The 21,638-nt window shown below is 35.4% G+C and overlaps 2 protein-coding genes across 3 annotated transcripts in view; one reads left to right on the top strand and one right to left on the bottom strand.

The window, feature by feature from the left end:
* LOC123549026 (probable ATP-dependent RNA helicase DDX27) overlaps positions 1-17,025 on the top strand; it is a 92,524-nt gene extending 75,499 nt beyond the window's left edge. The window contains exons 16-18 of one of the 2 annotated variants that reach the window (XM_053545729.1): positions 8,007-8,216; positions 11,432-11,511; positions 12,090-12,204. In XM_053545729.1, the coding sequence (XP_053401704.1) occupies positions 8,007-8,216; positions 11,432-11,487 (266 nt within the window). In that variant the 3' untranslated portion in view covers positions 11,488-11,511; positions 12,090-12,204. Of the gene's footprint in view, positions 1-8,006; positions 8,217-11,431; positions 11,512-12,089; positions 12,205-16,898 lie in introns of those variants that run through there. The other variant, XM_053545728.1, reaches the window with a different exon arrangement.
* Positions 17,026-18,766: 1,741 nt separating this feature from the next.
* The window catches only part of LOC128557714 (pachytene checkpoint protein 2 homolog), a 32,968-nt gene continuing 30,096 nt past the window's right edge, over positions 18,767-21,638 (bottom strand). Inside the window, exon 11 of the mRNA XM_053545721.1 lies at positions 18,767-21,105. Coding sequence (XP_053401696.1) covers positions 21,010-21,105 — 96 coding nt within the window. The 3' untranslated portion in view covers positions 18,767-21,009. The remainder of the gene's footprint in view (positions 21,106-21,638) is intronic.

The raw sequence follows: 21,638 nt of genomic DNA, 5'->3' as shown, positions 1-21,638 counted from the left end.
CTATTGTCCATGGCAATATCTTCATCTACCATGTGAGTCATTAAACAGCTCCAGCTTCCTCAGACGTGCCCAGTTTCACTATCCAGCATCGAAATAGTTGAGCGCGCTGCGTCCTGTGACAGCTGTTGTTCTTTTTCTCAAAAACTATATGAGCTACAGATTTGAAACTTTGCACACTTGTTTATCATTATTAGGTGACTGTGTAGGCCCAGAACTATAACTCTGATATGCATTTTGTCAGAATTTTAGTTTCTTGGTTAATTTTTTGTACCCCTCGACAACGAAGTTGTAAGGGGGGAGGTATACTGGTTTCAGGTTGTCTGTCTGTCCGTTTGTCCGTCTGTCTGTCCGTAGACACAATCTTGTGCGCACCAACTCTCATCCCCTTGACACAATTTAATGAAACTTCACACAAGTGGTCAGTAACAACAGTAGTTGTGCATGGTGTATGTTAGATTCTTTCAGAAAATAAATTTGCAGAGTTACGGCACTTTGTTTTTTGTTACTATACTATATACATTGAGTCTGCATATGCAATCTTATGCGCACCATCTCTCCTCATCCCCTTTCCACAATTGATAGAAACTTCACACAAGCGATCAGTGACAACAGTAGTTGTGCATGGTGCATGTTAGGTTCTTTCAGAAAATGAATTTGCAGAGTTACGGGACTTTGTTTTTTGTTACTATACTATATACATTGAGTCTGCATATGCAATCTTGTGCGCACCATCTCTCCACATCCCCTTGACACAGTTGAATGAAACTTCACACAAGTGATCAGTGACAACAGTAGTTGTGCATGGCCATGTTAGGTTCTTTCAGAAAAAAAATGCAGAGTTACGGGACTTTGTTTTTTGTTACTATACTATATACATAGAGTTTGCGTATGCAATCTTGTGCGTGCCTAATCTCCTGAACCCATACACACAATTGAATGAAACTTAACACAAGTGAGTAGTAGTAATCCTAGTTGTGCATGTTAGGTTCTTTCAGAAAAAAAAGCTGCACAGTTATGGGACATTGTTTTAAGCTCACCTGAGCCAAAGGTTCAAGGTGAGCTTTTGTGACCGCTCGATGTTCGTCGTGCGTCGTGTGTCAACAATTTGTAAAAAAATCTTCTTCTTCAGAACCACTGGGCAGATTTACACCAAACTTCACAGGAATGATCCTTGGGTAGCCCCTTTCAAAATTGCCCAAAGAATTTAATTCCATGCAGAACTCTGGTTGCCATGGCAACCGAAAGGAAAAACTTTGAAAATGTTCTTGTCAGAAACTGTTAGCCGGATTTCAAAAATAGTTTGTAGAAATGATCTCTAGGTGGCCCTCTACCAAAATTGCCTAAGCCATTCTGTTTCGGTAAAAAACATGGCCGCCAGGGGGCGGGGCTTATTTTCTCTATATGCCTATATTGTAAATTTCAAAAATCTTTTTCTTCAAAACCACTGGGCAGATTTACACTAAACTTCACAGAAATGATCTTTGGGTGTCCTGCTATCAAAAGAATTGAAATGGTTGCCATTGCAACCGAAAGGAAAAAATTTAAAAATCTTCTTGTCCAAAACCACAGTAGCTAGGGCTTTGATATTTAGTATGTGGCATCATCTAATGGTACTCTACCAAGTTAGTTCAAATTACCCCCCTAGGGTCAAATATGGCCCCGCCCTGCGGGTCATATGGTTTACATAGACTTATATAGGAAAAACTTTGAAAAATCTTCTTGTCCAAAACCACAGGGCTTAGGGCTTGATATTTTGTATGTAACATCATCTAGTGGTCCTCTATTAAGATTGTTCAAATTATCCCCCTAGGGTTAAATATGGCCCCGCCCTGGGGGTCACATGGTTTATTTAGACTTATATAGGGAAAAACTTTGAAAATCTTCTTAGCATCATCAAATAGTCCTCTACCAAGTTTTCTCAAAGTATCCCCCTAGGGTCAAATATGGCCCCGCCCCAGGGGTCACATGGTTAATATAGACTTATATAGGGAAAAACTTTGAAAATCTTCTTGTTCAAAACCGCAGGGCCTAGGGCTTTTGATATTTAGTATGTAGCATCATCTATTGGTCCTTTACCAAGTTTGTTCAATTTATCCCCCTACGGTCAAATATTGCCCCGCCCAGGCCCGGGTCACATGGTTTATATAGACTTGTATAGGAAAAAACTTTAAAAATCCTCTTTTCTGAAACCACAAGATCTAGGCCTTTGATGCTTTGTATGTAGCATTGCCTTATGGTCCTCTACCAAGATTTTTCAAATTATTACCCTGGGGTGAAGAGGCCTTTCCCTGGGGGTCCATAGTTTTACATATACTTATATAGGAAAAACTTTAAAAATCTTCTTGTCTGAAACTGGAAGGCTTGGGCTTTTGATATTTGGTATGTTGCATTGCCTAGTGGTCCTCTACCAAGATTATTCAAAGTATGCCTTTTAGTTGAAAAGAGGCCCCACCCACGGTGTCCCAAGTTTTACATAGACTTATAGGAAAAAATTTAAAAAATCTTCTTGACTAAAAGTTCAAGGCCTAGGCCTTTGATATTTGGTATGTGTCATTGCCTAGTTGATTTCTAACAAGATTGTTCGAATTATGCCCCTGGGGTGAAAAGAGGCCCCACCCCGACCTACTGTCTTGTTTTTTAAGATACAGCCTTGAAATCTGGGTGACATGTACAGTTTTGCACACTGATCTTAAAACTGACTTTTAGTGACCATGAATGTGACCTACTGGCCTACTTTCTTAATATTTTAGTATCAGTTTGACATTTGATACCTGTAGGTCATATTACTCAGGTGGGCGATTCAGGGTCATTATAACCCTCTTGTTTGTTTATGTACTATAGACATAGATTCTGCATATGCAATCTTGTGCGCGCCTAATCTCCCGAACCCTTGCACACAATTTTATGAAACTTCACACAAGTGATCAGTACCAACCCTAGTTGTGCATGGTGCATGTTATGTTCTTTTAGATAAATATTCTGCAGAGTTATGGTTTGTTTTTTTATGTTATTATACTATATACATAGAGTCTATATACATACAGTCCACATAATTGCAATGTACTGTGTCAGTGCGTGCGGGGGTTACATTCATCACCTTCAGTGATAGCTCTAGTTTGTTTAGGTCCACCTTTTCTCAAAACCTATAAGAGCTACAGCTTTGAAACTTTGCACATTTGTTTATCATTATTAGTTGACTGTGTAGGTCAAGAACCATAACTCTAATCTGTATTTTGTCAGAATTATGGTCCTTTTTGTACTAAGAAATTCTGAACTATAACACTTTTCTTACATACTGACCAGCACTTGCATATGAGTGATGGCACCCATAGGCGGTACTCTTGTTATTTCTGTTTTATGATTCTACATTTTTAGGTAATAAGTACATGTATATAAACATGTATTAAGAACGTGTAAACATGCATGTAAACATGTAATGAATATGTAAACAAGTAATAAGTATATAAGTATGTGAACATGGTATAAGTATGTAAATAAAATATGTCTAAAGTCATTCTTTCCCCTTTAATTCCAAGGACTGCCTAGTTAGTTAGTTGCCTAATAGTGCACAATAACATGAAGGAACACAGGTTCGATCCCTCAGCAAGGTAAATATTTTCCTTGATTTGACAGATGACATGTGAGGAAATTGCACATGACTTGTGGAGGAGTCAGCACTGATACAGGAGTAACGGTTAGGTTAAATTGTCACCAATTTATACAACTGAAATGCTGTTGACAAATGACATGAAATACCTAAGAGTTATGTCTCTTCCATAGGGGAGACATATTGTTTTTGCCTTCGCCGTCTGTCCGTCGCCGGTGTAACGTTGTAAACTGACCCTCATAGAATAATGACCCCCGGTCATTATTTTATATAGAATAATGACCCCTTTTCTATAAAACACTGACACCCCTTATAAAATAATGACCCCCCGATTTTATCTATACAATATTGACCCCCCATCTAACCTATTACTTACATACCGTCTATATCAATTTAAGTCACTGTCGTGTTTCTATTGCTTATATTTATTGTTGTTGTTTCTGCTGCTTGCTGCGTCTACAGCTAACATAACAGCAGTATAACTTAGAGGCCCCGCTAAGAAATAAACGTACATCTATTGAAAAATTAAATTTAAAAGGGTTTTTATTTGAATTATCATTAATGTACTTAAAGAGAATTTTATGTAAATGAATATCCCTAGCAGCTTCTATTGAGATTGGTTTGAAAGGTTATTTATGTCTTCCATGGTAATAGTCATGTTCGATACCTCTTGATTGAATGTTTATCGATAAGAATACTTTTCTTATACATTGTTGTTAAAGCTCAGGCCTTTAAGATTGTACTCGGTATCTTCTACATGCATATGCCGATGCAGGATTACCTCCCCTGATTTTTTTAATATAAAAATGGATTTATTTCAGTAAGTATTTATAAGACTCATTTGAAATTTCATTATTGTCATTAGTTGAACTGAGACTATATCGACTGATTTTATGTCAAATTACCTCCCTTTGTTTCAAATTGAAATGGGTGTATCTCAGTAACCAATGAAGATACTGATTTGAAATGTCATTAATGCCATTAGATGGAGTCGGGCAATCAGGGTAGATAACTTTTGACTGAATTTATGATAAATTACCTCCTTTCGTTTTATGTAAATGAATATACCTCGGCAGCATCTAATGAGATTGGTTTTAAATGTTATTTAAGTCTTCCAGGCTAAGAAATAGTTATGCTAGTACAAAAATGCAGCATTTGAATCTAGGACCCTCAAATTGATATGGAGATTGGCCCTGATTTGTATGTGACCCACAGATCAAAAGGGACAGTAACAAGAATTTTTTTTATCCTGATGATACTTAATGTGTATGCCCATGTGATCTATGCCAAAACTTGATCTTATCATTAAGAGCAATGGTACTCAGGTGAGCGATATAGGGCCATCATGGCCCTCTTGTTTGCTGTAACAATTATACTAAGAAAAACACATTTTAATGCTAAAAAGAAATTTTAAAATTCTCGAAATATCGCAGGTTCAGCAGCTTAAAGACACTGATTCTGGTATGCCAGGTATGTGGCCTATGGGAATGATAAGGTCTGCGTATTGGCGGTAAGGGCCAATACACAAGGCTGGACCATTGATAGACGTGCTTCTGTTTATCATAATAGCTACTGTATAGCTACTGTGCAGTACATAAATTACAGGTGATATTTCTCACCTTCATAGCAGATCAGTTCTCACCTTTATAACAAGTTTAGAAACCTTGATTGAATTAGGGCTAAATGAACAAAGTGATAAGATAACACAGTATTTTTTCATATTTTCAATAATCAAGTTTTTTAACAATTAAATGTCATCATTGCTATTTTTTTTAATCAAAAATGCATTCAGACACATAGCTTTTAGAAATAATAAATTATGTGTATTTTGAACAATGAGATCTCTTTATTGCTGGATTTTATTATACATAAAAGAATCGTTATTTAGACAACACAAGGGGAATTATGTATTTTAATATATAAAATCGTTCTGTCCATATTCCATTTTATCTACTAAAAAATGCAACTGAATGCTTCTTTAATTTCTAATAAAATCCAGCAATTATCATTTTTATCATTTTTTTCTGGTTTTATTTTGTTACTTTTGATTTTTAAGATCATAATCATTGAATAAACAAACTTTTAATTTCTTTTATTAAGTTTTAAGTAATTCTTTCATGGTAAAGGAGTGAGAATTGCTTTGCTATAAGAGTTATTATTTAACTGGCTGGGTCATTACCCAACATCAATTAAAATAATTTTGTGTACATTCTGGAAAAAACAACAAAAAAAACAGCATTTCAATCAATAAAATGCAAAACACAGGAAATAACCAATTTATCTGTAGGCAATAAAATTTATGATTCTCTGACAATAATTAGGCTACATGTCAAGTCTACAGGGGTTTTATGGACCCTTATCAGATTGGACCAGACAGGATCTTGTATATTGGGGATTAAAAAGTCTGGTATTTGGGTGAGGGGGGGGGGGGGGGGGGTCACTTATATAGAAGATTGTCTTTGCCTTTAAAGCTTACCTGATAATTGTGTCTTACAGAGGACAGTGTCATTAACAGGCATCCACAAAGTCCCAGACATGACCCTGCAAGCGACGTTACCCGATGGTTCACAATATCTTGTATAGATTGCTATTAAAATTGCAACATTTATAAATCCCGCAAGGTCACTGCTTTATTGGCTTCCGACCAGGACCCTTATCCATATCATACCCAAGTAAAAAAAATCCTACGTAAGGCTTTATTTACAAATAATTCTTATTATTTTCCTATTTCTAACTTATTCTTTCTTATCTATTCACTTAAAGTAAACTACTAAGTCTAAAAATTGAGTTATTGAAAACATAGAGGTTATTGGTAGAATCTTAGCTTATACCAAATTTTATTTAAAGCTAGGAATGATTGTGGACACGGTCCATCGACAAGGATGTGTTTATGGTTTGAAGAGGCATAAAGTTTGATGAAAAAAAATGTTATGGGTGGGTTTTGAACCCACGACCTGTGGATCCGAAGTTCGCCTCCCGTCCTCTCAAACTCGACCATGAAGCTGTACCGGATGGTCATTTTAGACCTTATTCTGTATCAAAAGATCAAGTTCCTGGTTAATCTGAACGCGTTTACCCGCACAATGATGAACCGCCACAAACTTCACAACATTATACGAACATTTCATTAAATACTGACGGTCCACGAACTCAATGATTATTTTGGGGAGTACAGATATTTGGGGTGTTGAAATATCAAGAAAATCCCAGATTATAACAGGGGTCAGTATTTAAAGAAAACAGATAATATTTTGTTGTTCTATAGGATAGCAATTCTTCATTTTCCCTTTGGAGTCATGATATTACAAGGACCAGGTGTTATAATACGATGACCAGGGCTCATAATATTATGACCCCAGGTTATAACATTATGACCCCCAGTCATCATAATTATTATGACCAGGGGTTAAAGTGGCTTGCCAGTCTTCTTTGATGTCGGGCGTTGCCATAATGGTCGAAAAGTAAAGATACTCGTATTGCCATGATACTCGCTATGCATATACAATGAGACCTTCTGTTAATTTTGTATGTTTCAGATTTTTCGTATTCCATTTCAATGCCTAGCAAAGGGCTATTTTGTGCAACTGGTGAACATTTAAGAATTCTTTTGCATGAATTGCTTATTCTTTTTGTATTAAATGATTTCTAAAACCACTTTTCGAATGCTCGTGAAAAGGGAAACAGAATGATAATTATAAGTTTGTTATTGATAGTTCCATTATTTTAACTGTGTTGGGACGTTTAAACGTAACAAAACGCACATTTTTTGGGATGCAAAAGCATCACCATACAAACTTTGGTGAGAGATTTGGTCTACGGAAAATGATTCAAACCACTTGTCACTTACAGTGATTTTGCTTAAATATTTGGTTGGTGTTGCCGAGTGGTTAAGGTCGTTGACTCCTAATTAAGCGGCCCGGGTTTGATTCCCGGACGGGGAAGCTGGAAATTGTGAAACCAATAATTCCCACTCAACTAGAGGAGTACTGGTAAGCAACCCGTCGTTACTGGATTGAAACCCAGGCATCCTCGCCGCCTGAAAACTAGCCAATTCTGGCTATCTAAAAGAAGGCGTTAAACTGGATAGGAATAATATGAATATGAACAAAGCTATGACATAGAAAATAAGGGTCTTACCGTGATTTTTTTCACAAAAAGCAATTACATCAAGATTTTGTAACAGTCGCCAGAGCTTAAGGTATACATGGGGGGGGGGGACATATGTTTTTGTGACAAAAACACCTTCTAGTTTTCTTTGCTTTCATTGTAAAATTAACTCTGTCTTGCAAGACAATTATTAGTTTGGGTAATACTAAGCTGTCGAGAAAAACTTGACAGCTGTCAAATATAATTAAAGTCTCTGCAAGGAGAAAATAAACATTTTGTATCATTCGTTTAGATGTTATAACAAAGTATCGGGACAAGATCAGCTCCATGGAGAAAGATATAGAAGAGATTGAGCTACAGGAGAAAGAGGAACGACAATTGCGAGCGACAGAAAACCAGATGAATAAAGCAAAGAAAATTCTGGAAGAGAGCAAAGACGAAATGAATTCTGACCAGAAACGTGTTTGGTTCCAGACACAAAAAGAACGAATGGCTGAAAAAAGTAGGAATGATTATTTAACTTTTAGCCTGTCGGCAGCAAGTGATTCTGCCTTCGCGGCCAGTGCAGACCAAGATCATATCCATGTAGGCTGTTTATGGTGTTTGCTATTCAGTCAGTAAATTTTCAGTGAACACCCTTTCGAATAAAATGGTATTGCCCAAATTGAACATTGAATTAGTCCATTTTAAAAAAATTACAGGCTTATAGTTGATTCTGTTTCTTTTTCATTACAAAAAAGCAGACTGTCAAATGATTCCTATACAGAATCAGATGAATACATGACCATGCTGAGGTGGCAGGTTTTAAGCTATGAAATATCCCTAGTGACTCATCTTCTTATTCTTACCTTCATGTTTAATTATTATGCTCTATGTCAGGAGATAGAATACTTTGAATATTTTTAATTCATTGAGATATGAATATAGCCATTAAAAATTTGTGTGGTACAAAATATTATAATATAAGAGAGGTCCGGTATCATTACATGTACGTGTGTATCTATTATATCACAATATAAGCATTTTCTAAAACTTTCAAATAAATTGAATTTTTTATTAAGTTCATCTCTACAGTCAGGTAAATCTGTATGTTTAAAACTTTTGATTTAAGTCTTACAAGAACATTTTCTAAAATGCTCAACTAAATTGTGCAAATGACTTGCAATGTTTCTGAATTGTGATACCTTTAACACTAATTTCAACAAGTGCTGTCAGAGGACAGCAACACTTGACTTTTCAACAGCCTTGTCAAATGAACATATATGAAAGTTAAAAAAGTGGCATAATTTTGTATAAATGCATAACAGAGATATGGAACTTGTACAATGCATGTCAGCTTATCGCAGTGGACAAGTGTGTGAAGTTTCAATCCATTCTCGTCAGTGGGTACTGAGATACGAGCTTACGTACAAAAACTTAACCAAAATTTGCTAAGTCGAAAATGGGGCATAATTTGTTAAAAGCAAAACAGAGTTATGGAACCTGTGCATTGTAAGTTAGTCCATCACAGTGAAGTGTGTGAAGTTTCAGTCCATTCCCAAAAGTCGTTACTGAGATACCAGCTTATATACAAAACTTGACAAAATCGGGATGCCAACGCTGATGCTGAATAATGGGAGAGTCTAATAGTTCAACCTATGCTTCGAAGAGCTAAAGAAAGAAAGAAATCTTACTTGTTAGCTCATCTGATTTTTGGGAAAAAAAATGATGAGTTATTGTCATCACTTGATCGGCGTTGGCGTTTGCGTCTGCGTTGCCTGGTTAAGTTTTATGTTTAGGTCAACTTTTCTCCTAAACTATCAAAGCTATTGCTTTAAAACTCGCAACACTTGTTCACCATCAATAACTGACTCTGTACAGCAAGAAACATGACTCCATTCTGCTTTTTGCAAGAATTATGGCCCCTTTTGGACTTAGAAAATATCAGGTTTCTTGGTTAAGTTTTATGTTTAGGTCAACTTTTCACCTAAACTATTAAAGCTATTGCTTTAAAACTTGCAACACTTGTTATCCATCAAAAGCTGACTCTGTACAGCAAGAAACATAACTCCATCCTGCTTTTTGCAAGAATTATGGCCCCTTTTGGACTTAGAAAATATCCGATTTCTTGGTTAAGTTTTATGTTTAGGTCAACTTTTCTCCTAAACTATCAAAGCTATTGCTTTAAAACTTGCAACACTTGTTCACCATCAATAACTGACTCTGTACAGCAAGAAACATGACTCCATTCTGCTTTTTGCAAGAATTATGGCCCCTTTGCCCCTTTTGGACTTAGAAAATATCAGATTTCTTGGTAAAGTTTTATGTTTAGGTCAACTTTTCTCCTAAACTATTAAAGCTATTGCTTTGAAACTTGCAACACTTGTTCACCATCAAAAGCTGACTCTGTACAGCAAGAATCATAACTCCATCCTGCTTTTTGCAGGAATTATGGCCCCTTTAGGACTTAGAAAATCTGATTTCTTGGTTAAGTTTTGTGTTTAGGTCAGCTTTTCTCCTAAACTATCAAAGCTATTGCTTTAAAACTTGCAACACTTGTTTTCCATCAAAAGCTGACTCTGTACAGCAAGAAACATAACTCCATCCTGCTTTTTGCAAGAATTATGGCCCCTTTTGGACTTAGAAAATATCCGATTTCTTGGTTAAGTTTTATGTTTAGGTCAACTTTTCTCCTAAACTATCAAGGCTATTGCTTTAAAACTTGCAACACTTGTTCACCATCAATAACTGACTCTGTACAGTAAGAAACATGACTCCATTCTGCTTTTTGCAAGAATTATGGCCCCTTTGCCCCTTTTGGACTTAGAAAATATCAGATTTCTTGGTAAAGTTTTATGTTTAGGTCAACTTTTCTCCTAAACTATTAAAGCTATTGCTTTGAAACTTGCAACACTTGTTCACCATCAAAAGCTGACTTTGTACAGCAAGAAACATGACTCCATCCTACTTTTTGCAGGAATTATGGCCCCTTTAGGACTTAGAAAATCTGATTTCTTGGTTAAGTTTTGTGTTTAGGTCAGCTTTTCTCCTAAACTATCAAAGCTATTGCTTTAAAACTTGCAACACTTGTTTTCCATCAAAAGCTGACTCTGTACAGCAAGAAACATAACTCCATCCTGCTTTTTGCAAGAATTATGGCCCCTTTTGGACTTAGAAAATATCCGATTTCTTGGTTAAGTTTTATGCTTAGGTCAACTTTTCTCCTAAACTATTAAAGCTATTGCTTTGAAACTTGCAACACTTGTTCTTCATCAAAAGCTGACTCTGCACAGCAGGAAACATAACTCCATCCTTCTTTTTGCAAGAAATATGGCCCCTTTTGGACTTAGAAAATGTCAGATTTCATGGTTAAGTTTTGCGTTTAGGTCAACTTTTCTCCTGTACGGTCAAAGCTATTGCTTTAAAACTTGGAGCAGTTATTTGCCATTAAAAGTTGATTCTGCACAGCAAGTACCGTAACACTACATTGCTTTTTGCAAGTATTATGGCCCCTTTTGGATTTTGATAATCATGGGTAGGACAATATTTCAATTATACAGAGACAGAAAAATTAGATGAGCGTCTGCACCTACAAGGCGGTGCTCTTGTATATGTACCATGTAAGCTAGTAATCTCAACCTCTCAACATTATTTAATTTTCGAGAATTTCAGATTCTTAATGATACTTTCAAAGATGATAGTAAGAATACATTTTACATTTTTGTCTTTTTTATACAGCTGCATTAAGGTTAGGAGAATATGACATGGCATCTGGCAAACAGAAGAAGAAGTAAAAAGACATGGTACAGAATAAAACAGTATGTGAACAGCTTGTTTTCATAGTGCTAATACTGTTTTTAAGTTGTCTGTGCTGTAGAATACTTAAGTACTCTTACAAAAAAACATGTTTGGACACATTTTGCTTAAAGAAAGCAATTAAATTATTATTTCATGGTCATCCCGAGATATTCTTTGAATTATTTAATAGTATTCAGTTTAATACAACAGTCTGGTGTGTAGAAATTCAGTGTTATTTGATTTTGTGGCCATATAGGCTGAATGAACAAATATAATTTATGCTAGGTGCAAAATCGAGTTGAGTAGAAATCCTTAAGTCCTGTAAATTAGATTCTGAATTTGTAAAGTGCTCTGATAGTCCTATGTGCTTCAGATTAGGCTGAATATTTATTTTGATAATAATGGTGGCTAGGAAACATTGTTAATCATACACTACTGTCGCACCTGTAAGAAAACCAGAGTAACTTTGATTTGTACATGTAGGTTTAAACACACTTGAAATGTTCAGTCTATTTTCTCAATCGAGTTTTTTTTAGCACAGGTTTACAACTTATGGTTATGTTTGTTATCAAAAATAGATCATGTGACTGTATTACAGGCTGAAGATCGGTCTAACTTTGAAATACAGAAAGCTCAGTTATATGCTGCAAAATTTGCCAAAAAGTCATTAAGACAGAAACGTATGAGAGGATTTGATGATGATGACCAGAAAGGTATAGTATATATTATAAAATGCTGTTTCTTTTGCACTGTTAAAGTATCGTGACCATGATTTCTTTAATCATTTGATTGAAATGGGATGGGGGGGGGGGGGGGGGGGGGGGGGGGGTCTGTGACTGGGTGGTTAAATCTCTTGCCTCTCACAGCTGTGGGTTCAAAACCTTGCTTTGGTTGTAGAATTCTTTCATATGAGGAAGCCATCCAGCTGGCTTACGGAAGCCTAGTGCCCACCTTTGATGAAATGATGCCTAGATGACCACCTGAGTCTTCATCAAAACGTGGAAAGTTGCAGTATGACTTGTATGTGTGATATTAAACCCAACAAAAATATTGGTTGAAATGAAATTTTTAGATGCTTTACAAGCAAAGTGGTGCATACATAAAAATTTCAATTTAAAATTGGCATATTACACCTGATAAGTCTCTTTGTACTGTGCTAGTTATAACATTTGAAACATATCTGTAACTGTTAACATGTTGAAGTCACATTACTATTTGATCCACCATTTCTGTTAAAAGGTTGGTATAATACATCATTTTATAGAATTCCAAGGATGGTAATAGGACCATTCTAAATACGCTGATTGTCCTTGGTCTTTCAAAGATAAAAAGGGGAATACAGAAATGGTTTAGGTCCTTCAGTTTGTCACACTTCGTGTTTGATCCATAAATCTGCCATCCCTCAAGGAATTTTGAAATTATTTGGCATAAATGTTTCTCATAATGAGACAATGTTCAAGACTCCGATCCCTTGCCTCAAGGTCAAGGACACACTTCGAGGTCAAAGGTTAACAATGTCTGTTTCGTGTCTGGTCCATAACTCTGCTAGTCATCAAGGGATTTCAATATATAGAGAATTACAGGCTACTGTCTTTTGATATCTATGTTATCAGGTCATGGTTGATATGGGCTGGAAGGGTTGAGGGAACCGAACCCCTTCCGCCCATATCTGCCGAGCCTGATAACATTGATATCAAAAGACAGTTGTCTGTTATTATTATTATTATTATACCAGATTTATATAGCGCCTTTTCATGATAAACACGTTCAAAGGCGCTTTATTCTATTTATCATGAAACTCATACAACCTGCATAGAACAACATATGGCCTCATCTTTTATTTCGTAAAAATTGACTTCTGAAGCAAAAAAGAATCAATTCATATTTTACGGATTTGAAAATTCTTCCGCCCCTGAAACATCTGAACGAAACAATACGGCAGTCATATTGAATTCAACTTCGACAATGTTTATTGACTTTCTGATATTCTTATAAAAAATAACAATGAAATAAACTCTTACCTGCGTAAAAATAAAAAAAGTCATCCTCTTGAATAAATTAGAATATGCTTTATTTCCACATTCTTAAACATTTGACTCATGTCCAAAGCACTGAAAATTTCACTTCCATTCCAGACTCAGTCAGTTCCACTTTAAAGTTTAATCACTAAATATACACTGATACAAGAATTATAATTAACACAAACACTTTTGCTACTACTTAATAAAAAATGGATGCCTTAAATTAGGCATATAAATCAAGAATAAGTACATTGTCAAGTGTATTGTAAACCTTTCCAAGAATCGATCCATGCAAACATTGTGAGGTCATGATGAACGTTACACAATGACGCCATTAAGTGCTATTGTCTGTTTGATAAATGTAGAGACAATCATATTTAAGGAAATTAGTTGAGATTACAGAATCTGTATAGAAAAAAGTCGTGCAACATTAAAACTGGATTCTGTAGTAAAATTCGATGTGGAAGGAAACTGATGTAAAAGCTAGTCCGTCAATATGGGAGGAGCTTAATTTTGATATCAGGTCAATGACGTGATATCAAAATAAAATATCAGGCAAGTGAAATCAGGCACTTTTTATAGTAGTTGCATGATAAAATCTGGTACAGGTGTACCCCAGAATGAGACAACATGCAGTGCCCTATCTCAAAGATCAAGGTCACATTTAGAGGTCAAAGATTTTAGGACATTTTCTTGTCTTACATGACCTAAACAGTTATCATAAAAAATGATGTGTTGTGTGCAAGACTCAAGACCCCTAATTACAATTTCTTGTTAGTGTTGACGTTTTTGTCAAAAAATAATTTTGATAGGGGTATTTTCTGTTGTAAGTTTCAGTCATTTTTACACAAAATTTTTATTTTATTTGTGAATAGGTTTGTATTAAACTTTCAGGATATCTTAGCATAAAAACATTACCATGCTAAAATTATGTAACATTTCTAAACATTGTTTTTAGAAATTATGAGTTTTGCCCAATATTTGCAATGGGAAAAATACATTTTTGGCCATAAAATTGGCATTCTTAAATTGAAAATTCAAGAAGATCCTGTTACCACTATCGGAGACTTTAAACAGATGTATTGTGTATAAATGTATATTGCTAAATAAAGCCACAGTACACGAAAAAACACTGTTACGAACAATAGGTGGAAACTTATATTTACCTATATTTATTTTATATTTACTTTATTTGTATTTACAGGTGCAGGTCCATCAAAGAAAAAGAAGCAAAAGAAGCCAAAACTTAAATCTGCTTTTGATAAGGAACTTACAAATACAGGCAAAAGTGCAGTTAGACAGTATAGAGCAGGGTAGGTATAAAAATTGATCCAACATTCAATAAGTTTCTGGCATTTTTATTGGCAAGAAACATGTTGACCTAGTATATTATATCTCTGGTTAGTTCAGACGTGTCATACAGTTAAATCTGCTTTAACAGCCACCCTTATTAAGCAGACACTTGCCTTAGGCAGCCAGTCAGCTAACTTCCTAAGATTGTGTAGCTCCTTTAGCTGGCTACTAAACACAAATTTGGTTGTAGTTGTCAAACTTGAAACTCTAATGCAAATAATGCATTTTACCTCGAGTCACAAGGAACGCAAGTGCTAGTATGATAGTTACAAAAGGATTTGGAAAGACTTTACGAATTGGTTTGAGAACACCTTAAAGCATGTCCCTAGAAAATGCCAGTATAGGTGATTCACTAGAAGAAAAAATATGATCCAGTGACAGGCTCCTTACCAACAACGGCAGAACACCATGAGTTTTAGTTTTTGCAAGTTTTAAGCCGATTTTATTAAAACATTACATAATTCTATTTTACAGACCATCCTATAAAGAAAGGAAGGAGCTTGGATTGCCTGGCAAGAAAAAAAACAGAAAGGCAAAAGGTATCCTGTTGTTGTTGTTTCTCTCCAGATATTAAAAGTTACTCATTTACAAATAGAGTGAACATTCCCAACATTGTCATATACCCACACCTTGACATGAAATGTATATTTTACATAGAGAAGTTCTTAATAAACCTATCTAGATTTTGAAAAAAATGAAAGTCTGTAGGCCTGGAACCAGTTTTTCGAAACTTTAACAGTTGATAAAGTTTTAGAATAATATTTAGACATTTTAGAAAACTTAGAACAACAGATGTATTACTTGAGGATTATGAACACTAAAACGTCTTTACAGTAAAATTAAAACATCATACAAATGTTTCCCAGCAAAACCAGTATTTTGAATCAAACTTTAACAGGCGATTAGTTTAACAGTCTGTTAAAGTTTCGAACAACTGGGCCCTGACCTCCTTAAGATTGATATTCTGAAATTGACTTTGTGAAACTTACTCTTTCAAGAAGTGAAAGAATTAGCAAATACAGATGTGTATTTATAATGTTTATATTATGAAATGGTATTACTTGACTTATATAAATCATTGGTCCATAGTTTGTGCTGTTGACTGGTCTATAGTTCAACATTAAATTTTGCTGGACTAAAGTTCAAACTTGGAAGAAAAAAGAATCTATGAAAATTTATTTCTGATGTCATGCAATAAAACATGACCTTTAGCAATAGTTTTTACTACTAAATGGCAAGCATGTGTATACTATTAGATGGGAATTTTTTGTTTACTGTGATATAACCATGATACTTTTGACCCAGTCTATCAGACAGTGTCAGAGACAGAACTTCCTACCTTTGGTTTTCACTTGAACCAGACTATGAGAAAATTTAATGTGTGTTCTTTAGCCCCTGAGGGGAGGCATATAGAAGTAACACTGTCTATTTGCCTGTCTGTCTGTGCCAAAAAATGTTTCAGATATAATTCAAGCTATTTCAATGAATTTTTACAGAAAACTTAACGTCAAGCATTATGAGGTGTGTGGTGTTTAAGTTAGGTTAATACTGACGAGGGCGACTCAGTTTTTACATTGAAATGATTCAAAGGTTTTCAATGAAACTACACAAGTGTTCAGCATGATAAGAATGTGTTTGGCATACAAGCTAGGTCAATATTGACAAGATTACAACAAAGGGTGCTTGTGTCAGGTTTGACATGTCTTAGCTTTTATTTTGAGATGATTCAAAGATTTTCAGTGAAAATGAACACAAATGTAAAGCATGATAAGGTTTGTTGTATGCAGGTGTGGTCAATACCTTCAGTGTCAAGGTCACAGGTAATGCTTCTTCAGTTAAGAGTTAAGACACATATATATAACTAGTTTGGAAATATAAATACCCAGTTGGAAAATACTACATCAGGTAGATTCGTCCTTTGATTGTAACATCTCTTGTTTCATGTGGATTTCCTATTAATATCATGTAAAAAGTACTTTTGGCACAAATTAATATGATAAGCAGTTAATAATGATTTTTTTCTTCTATTTCAGGAGATGACAAATACAGTATTGATGGAATTTTCTTATCATTTGCGTTTATGAACTATTAAGGATGAATAAATAAAATTGTGAAATTTTAAGTGTCTCTAATTTGTGGTTGAAAAAAAAGTTCAGTGGACCCAGTATATATTTTATGTTATGCCGTTTAATTCCCCTGTAAGGTGGTGTATAATGCTTATGTAAGAGCTCGTAGAAAACGAATTGCCCCCCTTGATGCATTCAGTAATTGCACAAGGAACAGAAATTATTTGCTCACTGTAAACAAAAGTTTTACTGTTCTGGGTCAATGTGACTTTGACCTATTGACCTCAGAATCAACAGGGGTCATCTGCTGGTCATGATCAACCTCCCTATTAAGGTTGGTGATCATAGGCCCAAGCGTTCTCAAGTTAATGTCCAGAAAGGGTTAAACTGTTCCAGGTCAATGTGACCTTGACCTTTGGCCTACTGACCTCAAAATCTATAGGGGTCATCTACTGGTCATGACCAATCTCCCTATTGGGTTTCGTGAACCTAGGCCCAAGTATTCTCAAGTAATCTGGAAACAGTTTAACTGTTCCGAGTCACTGTAACCTTGACCTTTGACATACTGACCTCAAAATCATTAGGGTCATCTGCTGGTCATGATTAACCTCTATCAACTTTCATGATCCTTGGCCCAAGCATTCTTGAGTTATCATCCGGAAACTAGTTTTACTGTTCCTGGTCACTGTGACTTGACCTTTGACCTACTGATCTCAAAATCAATAGGGGTCATCTGCTGGTGATAACCAACCTCCCTATCAACTTTCACGATCCTAGGCCCAAGCATTCTTGAGATCATCCGGAAACTGTTTAACTGTTCTGGGTCACTGTGACCTTGATCTTTGACCTTACTGACCTCAGAATGAATAGGGGTCATCTGGTGGTCATGACCAACCTCCCTATCAACTTTCATGATCCTAGGCCAAAGCATTTTTGAGTTATCATCCGGAAACTGATTGGTCTACATACTGACTGACATCTGCAAAATAATATACCACTCCTTCGAAGCAGGGGGGGGGGTGATAAAAAAAATTAATAACTGATGATTTTAGCAAAAACAAAAATTATAAAAAATTGTGAGAAGATACTTTGGAGACACAGAATGCAACCAAGCATTGGTTTGATTGAGTCCGTTCATGACAGGTAATGAAATGTGCAACTGTCGCACCCATTGGCATGGGTTTAAGTGGAATTCTATTACTGTAAAATAGAATGTTTTCCATGATCTAAAAATGACCAGAAAATATAACAACACCGAGTCTGAGTTCTAAGAGACTTTACAGCTACCACAAGGCACTCTATAAAGACTGCTGTTGTGGTAGTTAATAAAATTTTGGAAGCACAGAATACAACCAAAATAATAGTAGACTCTTTTCGCAAGAGGTAATGAATGTGCACTCCTCACAACAGCTTAAGCAGAATTCTATGGTAGTAAAACTGAATGTGCCCCAAGGCAAGATTGGAGACAAGATTTGGTGTTGGGGGGAGCGCAACAAAAGATAATTACCTATGTGAGCGGGAAAAATATGCATATTTTGTATTTTTGCACCCAGAACAAGAGATAAATTACGTATGCGAATGTAACGAGTGAGAAAAAATGCATTTTTTGCACTTTTTTCACCCAGAACAAAAGACAAATTACCTATGCTCCGGCGTTTTTAGGGGGGTGCATGCCAAGTGCCCCCTCCTGGATCTGCCCTTGCAAGGGAACAAAAAAATACAACTACATGGTTTCCACACTTAGTATATCTGGTTCAGACAGCTACAGCTAACTCACCATTTTAAGTTAAGCTCATTTGATCAGTATGTTTACAGTAGTAAAAGAACAAGCCAAATAAGACATCTATAACTTTATTCGTTTGCATAAGAAGATAACAAATACATCTTCATAAATAATATGTTTTCAAAACTGAAAAAACAAGTCTCATAAAACATTAGCACAATTGCATGATACATGTGACTATTGTTGTCTAGGACACAAAAATACTAGAATTGTGTGACAAAAGCTGCTAATTATGAGTTAACATATGAATACATTTCATTATAATAACAAAGATTTTTTAACAGTAACTCCTAACTTTGGAGGGTACCTGGAACTGAAAATGTCTTATCAAAGACTGGATTGTCAAACAAATGTTCAAAGGCTATGTCATGAGAAATGTTTACCTGAATCAGTCACTGAAACTAATGAAAAACAAGTTGTTGTTTTTTCCCAGTGGAAAGGGTGTAAGTATTCACCTTTACTCTTTACAGCTGGAATAATTTTCACTCGAGGTATGATTGTATAAACTTCAGATTTTTAATAAAATCAGGAGGAAATATGAATATCTGTCTAGATGTAATGTGTCAATGTTTATTCAGAAATGGCGAGAATACCTACAAACTGTGAAAATTATGTTCATGGAAACAATGCATTCTACTTCTTAGAATGAGGAAAGCCTGTGTAATAACTACAGAAGGGCTTTCAAAGATCTGTCATACACAAATCAGGTCACATTTCAGAAAGCCAACTTAGAACAAAGTTGGAACTTTGGAGTAAAGTTTTCCATATACATCTTTTCAAGCAGATTCATCTTAGAATCTGAGCCAAATGAAAATAAGGTTTTGTCCTAAAATAAATTAACAACATCTTGTTTAAAAGATATAAGTTATATTCTATGAAATAAATGTGTTCTAAAAGTTCATACTTTGGTGGAGAAAACTAAGAATGAAACATTAACTTTTAGGAAACGGGCCCCAGATATATAAACAGTTGGTCAGGGGTATTAAATTAATGGCTGTTTAGAGGTAATGCATTGTTGGCCTGTGTCTAAAATACTGCTGTCAGATACAAATGCTGCAATTTACCTCTGTACAATATGAAAGCATGTAAAATTACTTCTAAAAGCAGTGTTTCAACAGACTTATACTTACGTCTTTTATGCTCCACAACAAAAATTTAGTCTATCTTAATGCCCTGTTGCTAGAATAATAAATACATGAGGGCAACATGGGTGTTTTGTCATCATTATTGACCCTAAATTTGGTAAATTAAGCCACAAACCTATTTTGCTCTTCCATTACAAATTTGTACTAACAAAATAAAATTTCTCATTTAGTTTTCAAGTCAGGACAAAGGATGATATGGTTTTTAAAGCCACTTTACTTCAGTTTTTTCCTAAGGTGACAGTCATTTCTTAATCTTACAGTGCTTCTTTATCTCACGTCACATAACAGACAACTTTGCTACAAAAATCTGTAAAGGATGCTCTCTACTGTGTGCAGAGGACAAAAACAAAATTTACTTAGAAATTGCTATCCAGTATATAACCTGCAAAGTTTCGTAAAGATTAATATTCAGTGAAGATCACAAAATATGGTTTAAGTAAGTTTTAGTGAAGCAGAAACATTTTGGATCTGATGCCAATGTTTCGAAGACTTGAGATGTGTGTAAATGTAACAGTTTCTGGAAAGACAGATACTGGACAGTTACTATATGTTAGGGTACCATCCTCTTACAACAGTTCATTGTGAGCCTTTACCTTCAGTGATCTAACAAAATACATCAAATGTATCAACTACTTGCTCTGCCCCCAACACATCTCCAAATTATTCCCTCACAGACGAGATCAAGTTAGTGAATACATAAAAACATCTTTTAACAATATATCACAATGTTTGAAAAACTATTTCAATCACAATACCCACTTTATCTTTTATGAGCAAACAAAACTGATAAAGATAACATTATATTTTCTGCACATCAATTTCGATGCTTGCATAAACAAATGTAAATTCAAAAGTAACGTTACACTATACATTCAACAAGCACTAAGGACACACCTTAATCTGTCTGTTCACTGTGTTACCATATAGATTCACACACTGCACATCTGTTGTGCAAATAATCCAAAAGAATTCTTCCATGTAAAGTTACTGTGAATTATTCAAGAACAGTTTGAGACCCTTCATTTCCTGGAAACAGACTATTTTTTTGAGATCCTCTTTTATTACCACTCCTTACGTCCCTCACAAATATTTTTGTGAGATCCTGGTGTATCTTGCTTCATATATATTATAACTGGCATTATCTCCACACTCAGGAATCCTTTACAAGATCTTCCCTTTCTTTAAACTGTTGCTGCACTGCTTTGTCCAAGGCTATCAGAAAATCTTGTAAGGACACTTCTGGTTTCTGAAAGTCAAACAAAGCAGTCAAAAATATTCAAGAACTGACCTCTTGCTCTTACTGTAGATTTGTTAATAATACTCTACCTACAGTAACATGGAATTGTAAATTGCTACTTTTGAATATTTCTTATTGTACCCCCCGACAACAAAGTTGTAAGGGGGGGGGGGGGGGTATACTGGTTTCAGGTGGTCTGTCTGTCCGTAGACGCAATCTTGTGCGCACCATCTCTCCTTATCCCCTTGACACAATTTAATGAAACTTCACACAAGTGATCAGAACCAACAGTAGTTGTGCATGGGGCATGTTAGGTTCTTTTAGAAAAAAAATTGGCAGAGTTATGGGACTTTGTTTTTTTTTGTTACTATACTATATACATAGACAAAATCTTGTGCGCACCATCTCTCCTCATCCCCTTGACACAATTTAATGAAACTTCACACAAGTGATCAGTACCAACAGTAGTTGTGCATGGGGCATGTTAGGTTCTTTTAGAAAAAAAATTTGCAAGAGTTATGGGACTTTGTTTTTTTGTTACT

Source organism: Mercenaria mercenaria, chromosome 6 (assembly GCF_021730395.1).
Source record: "Mercenaria mercenaria strain notata chromosome 6, MADL_Memer_1, whole genome shotgun sequence".
NCBI lineage: Eukaryota > Metazoa > Mollusca > Bivalvia > Venerida > Veneridae > Mercenaria > Mercenaria mercenaria.
This window is presented reverse-complemented; position numbering and strand designations above follow the sequence as displayed.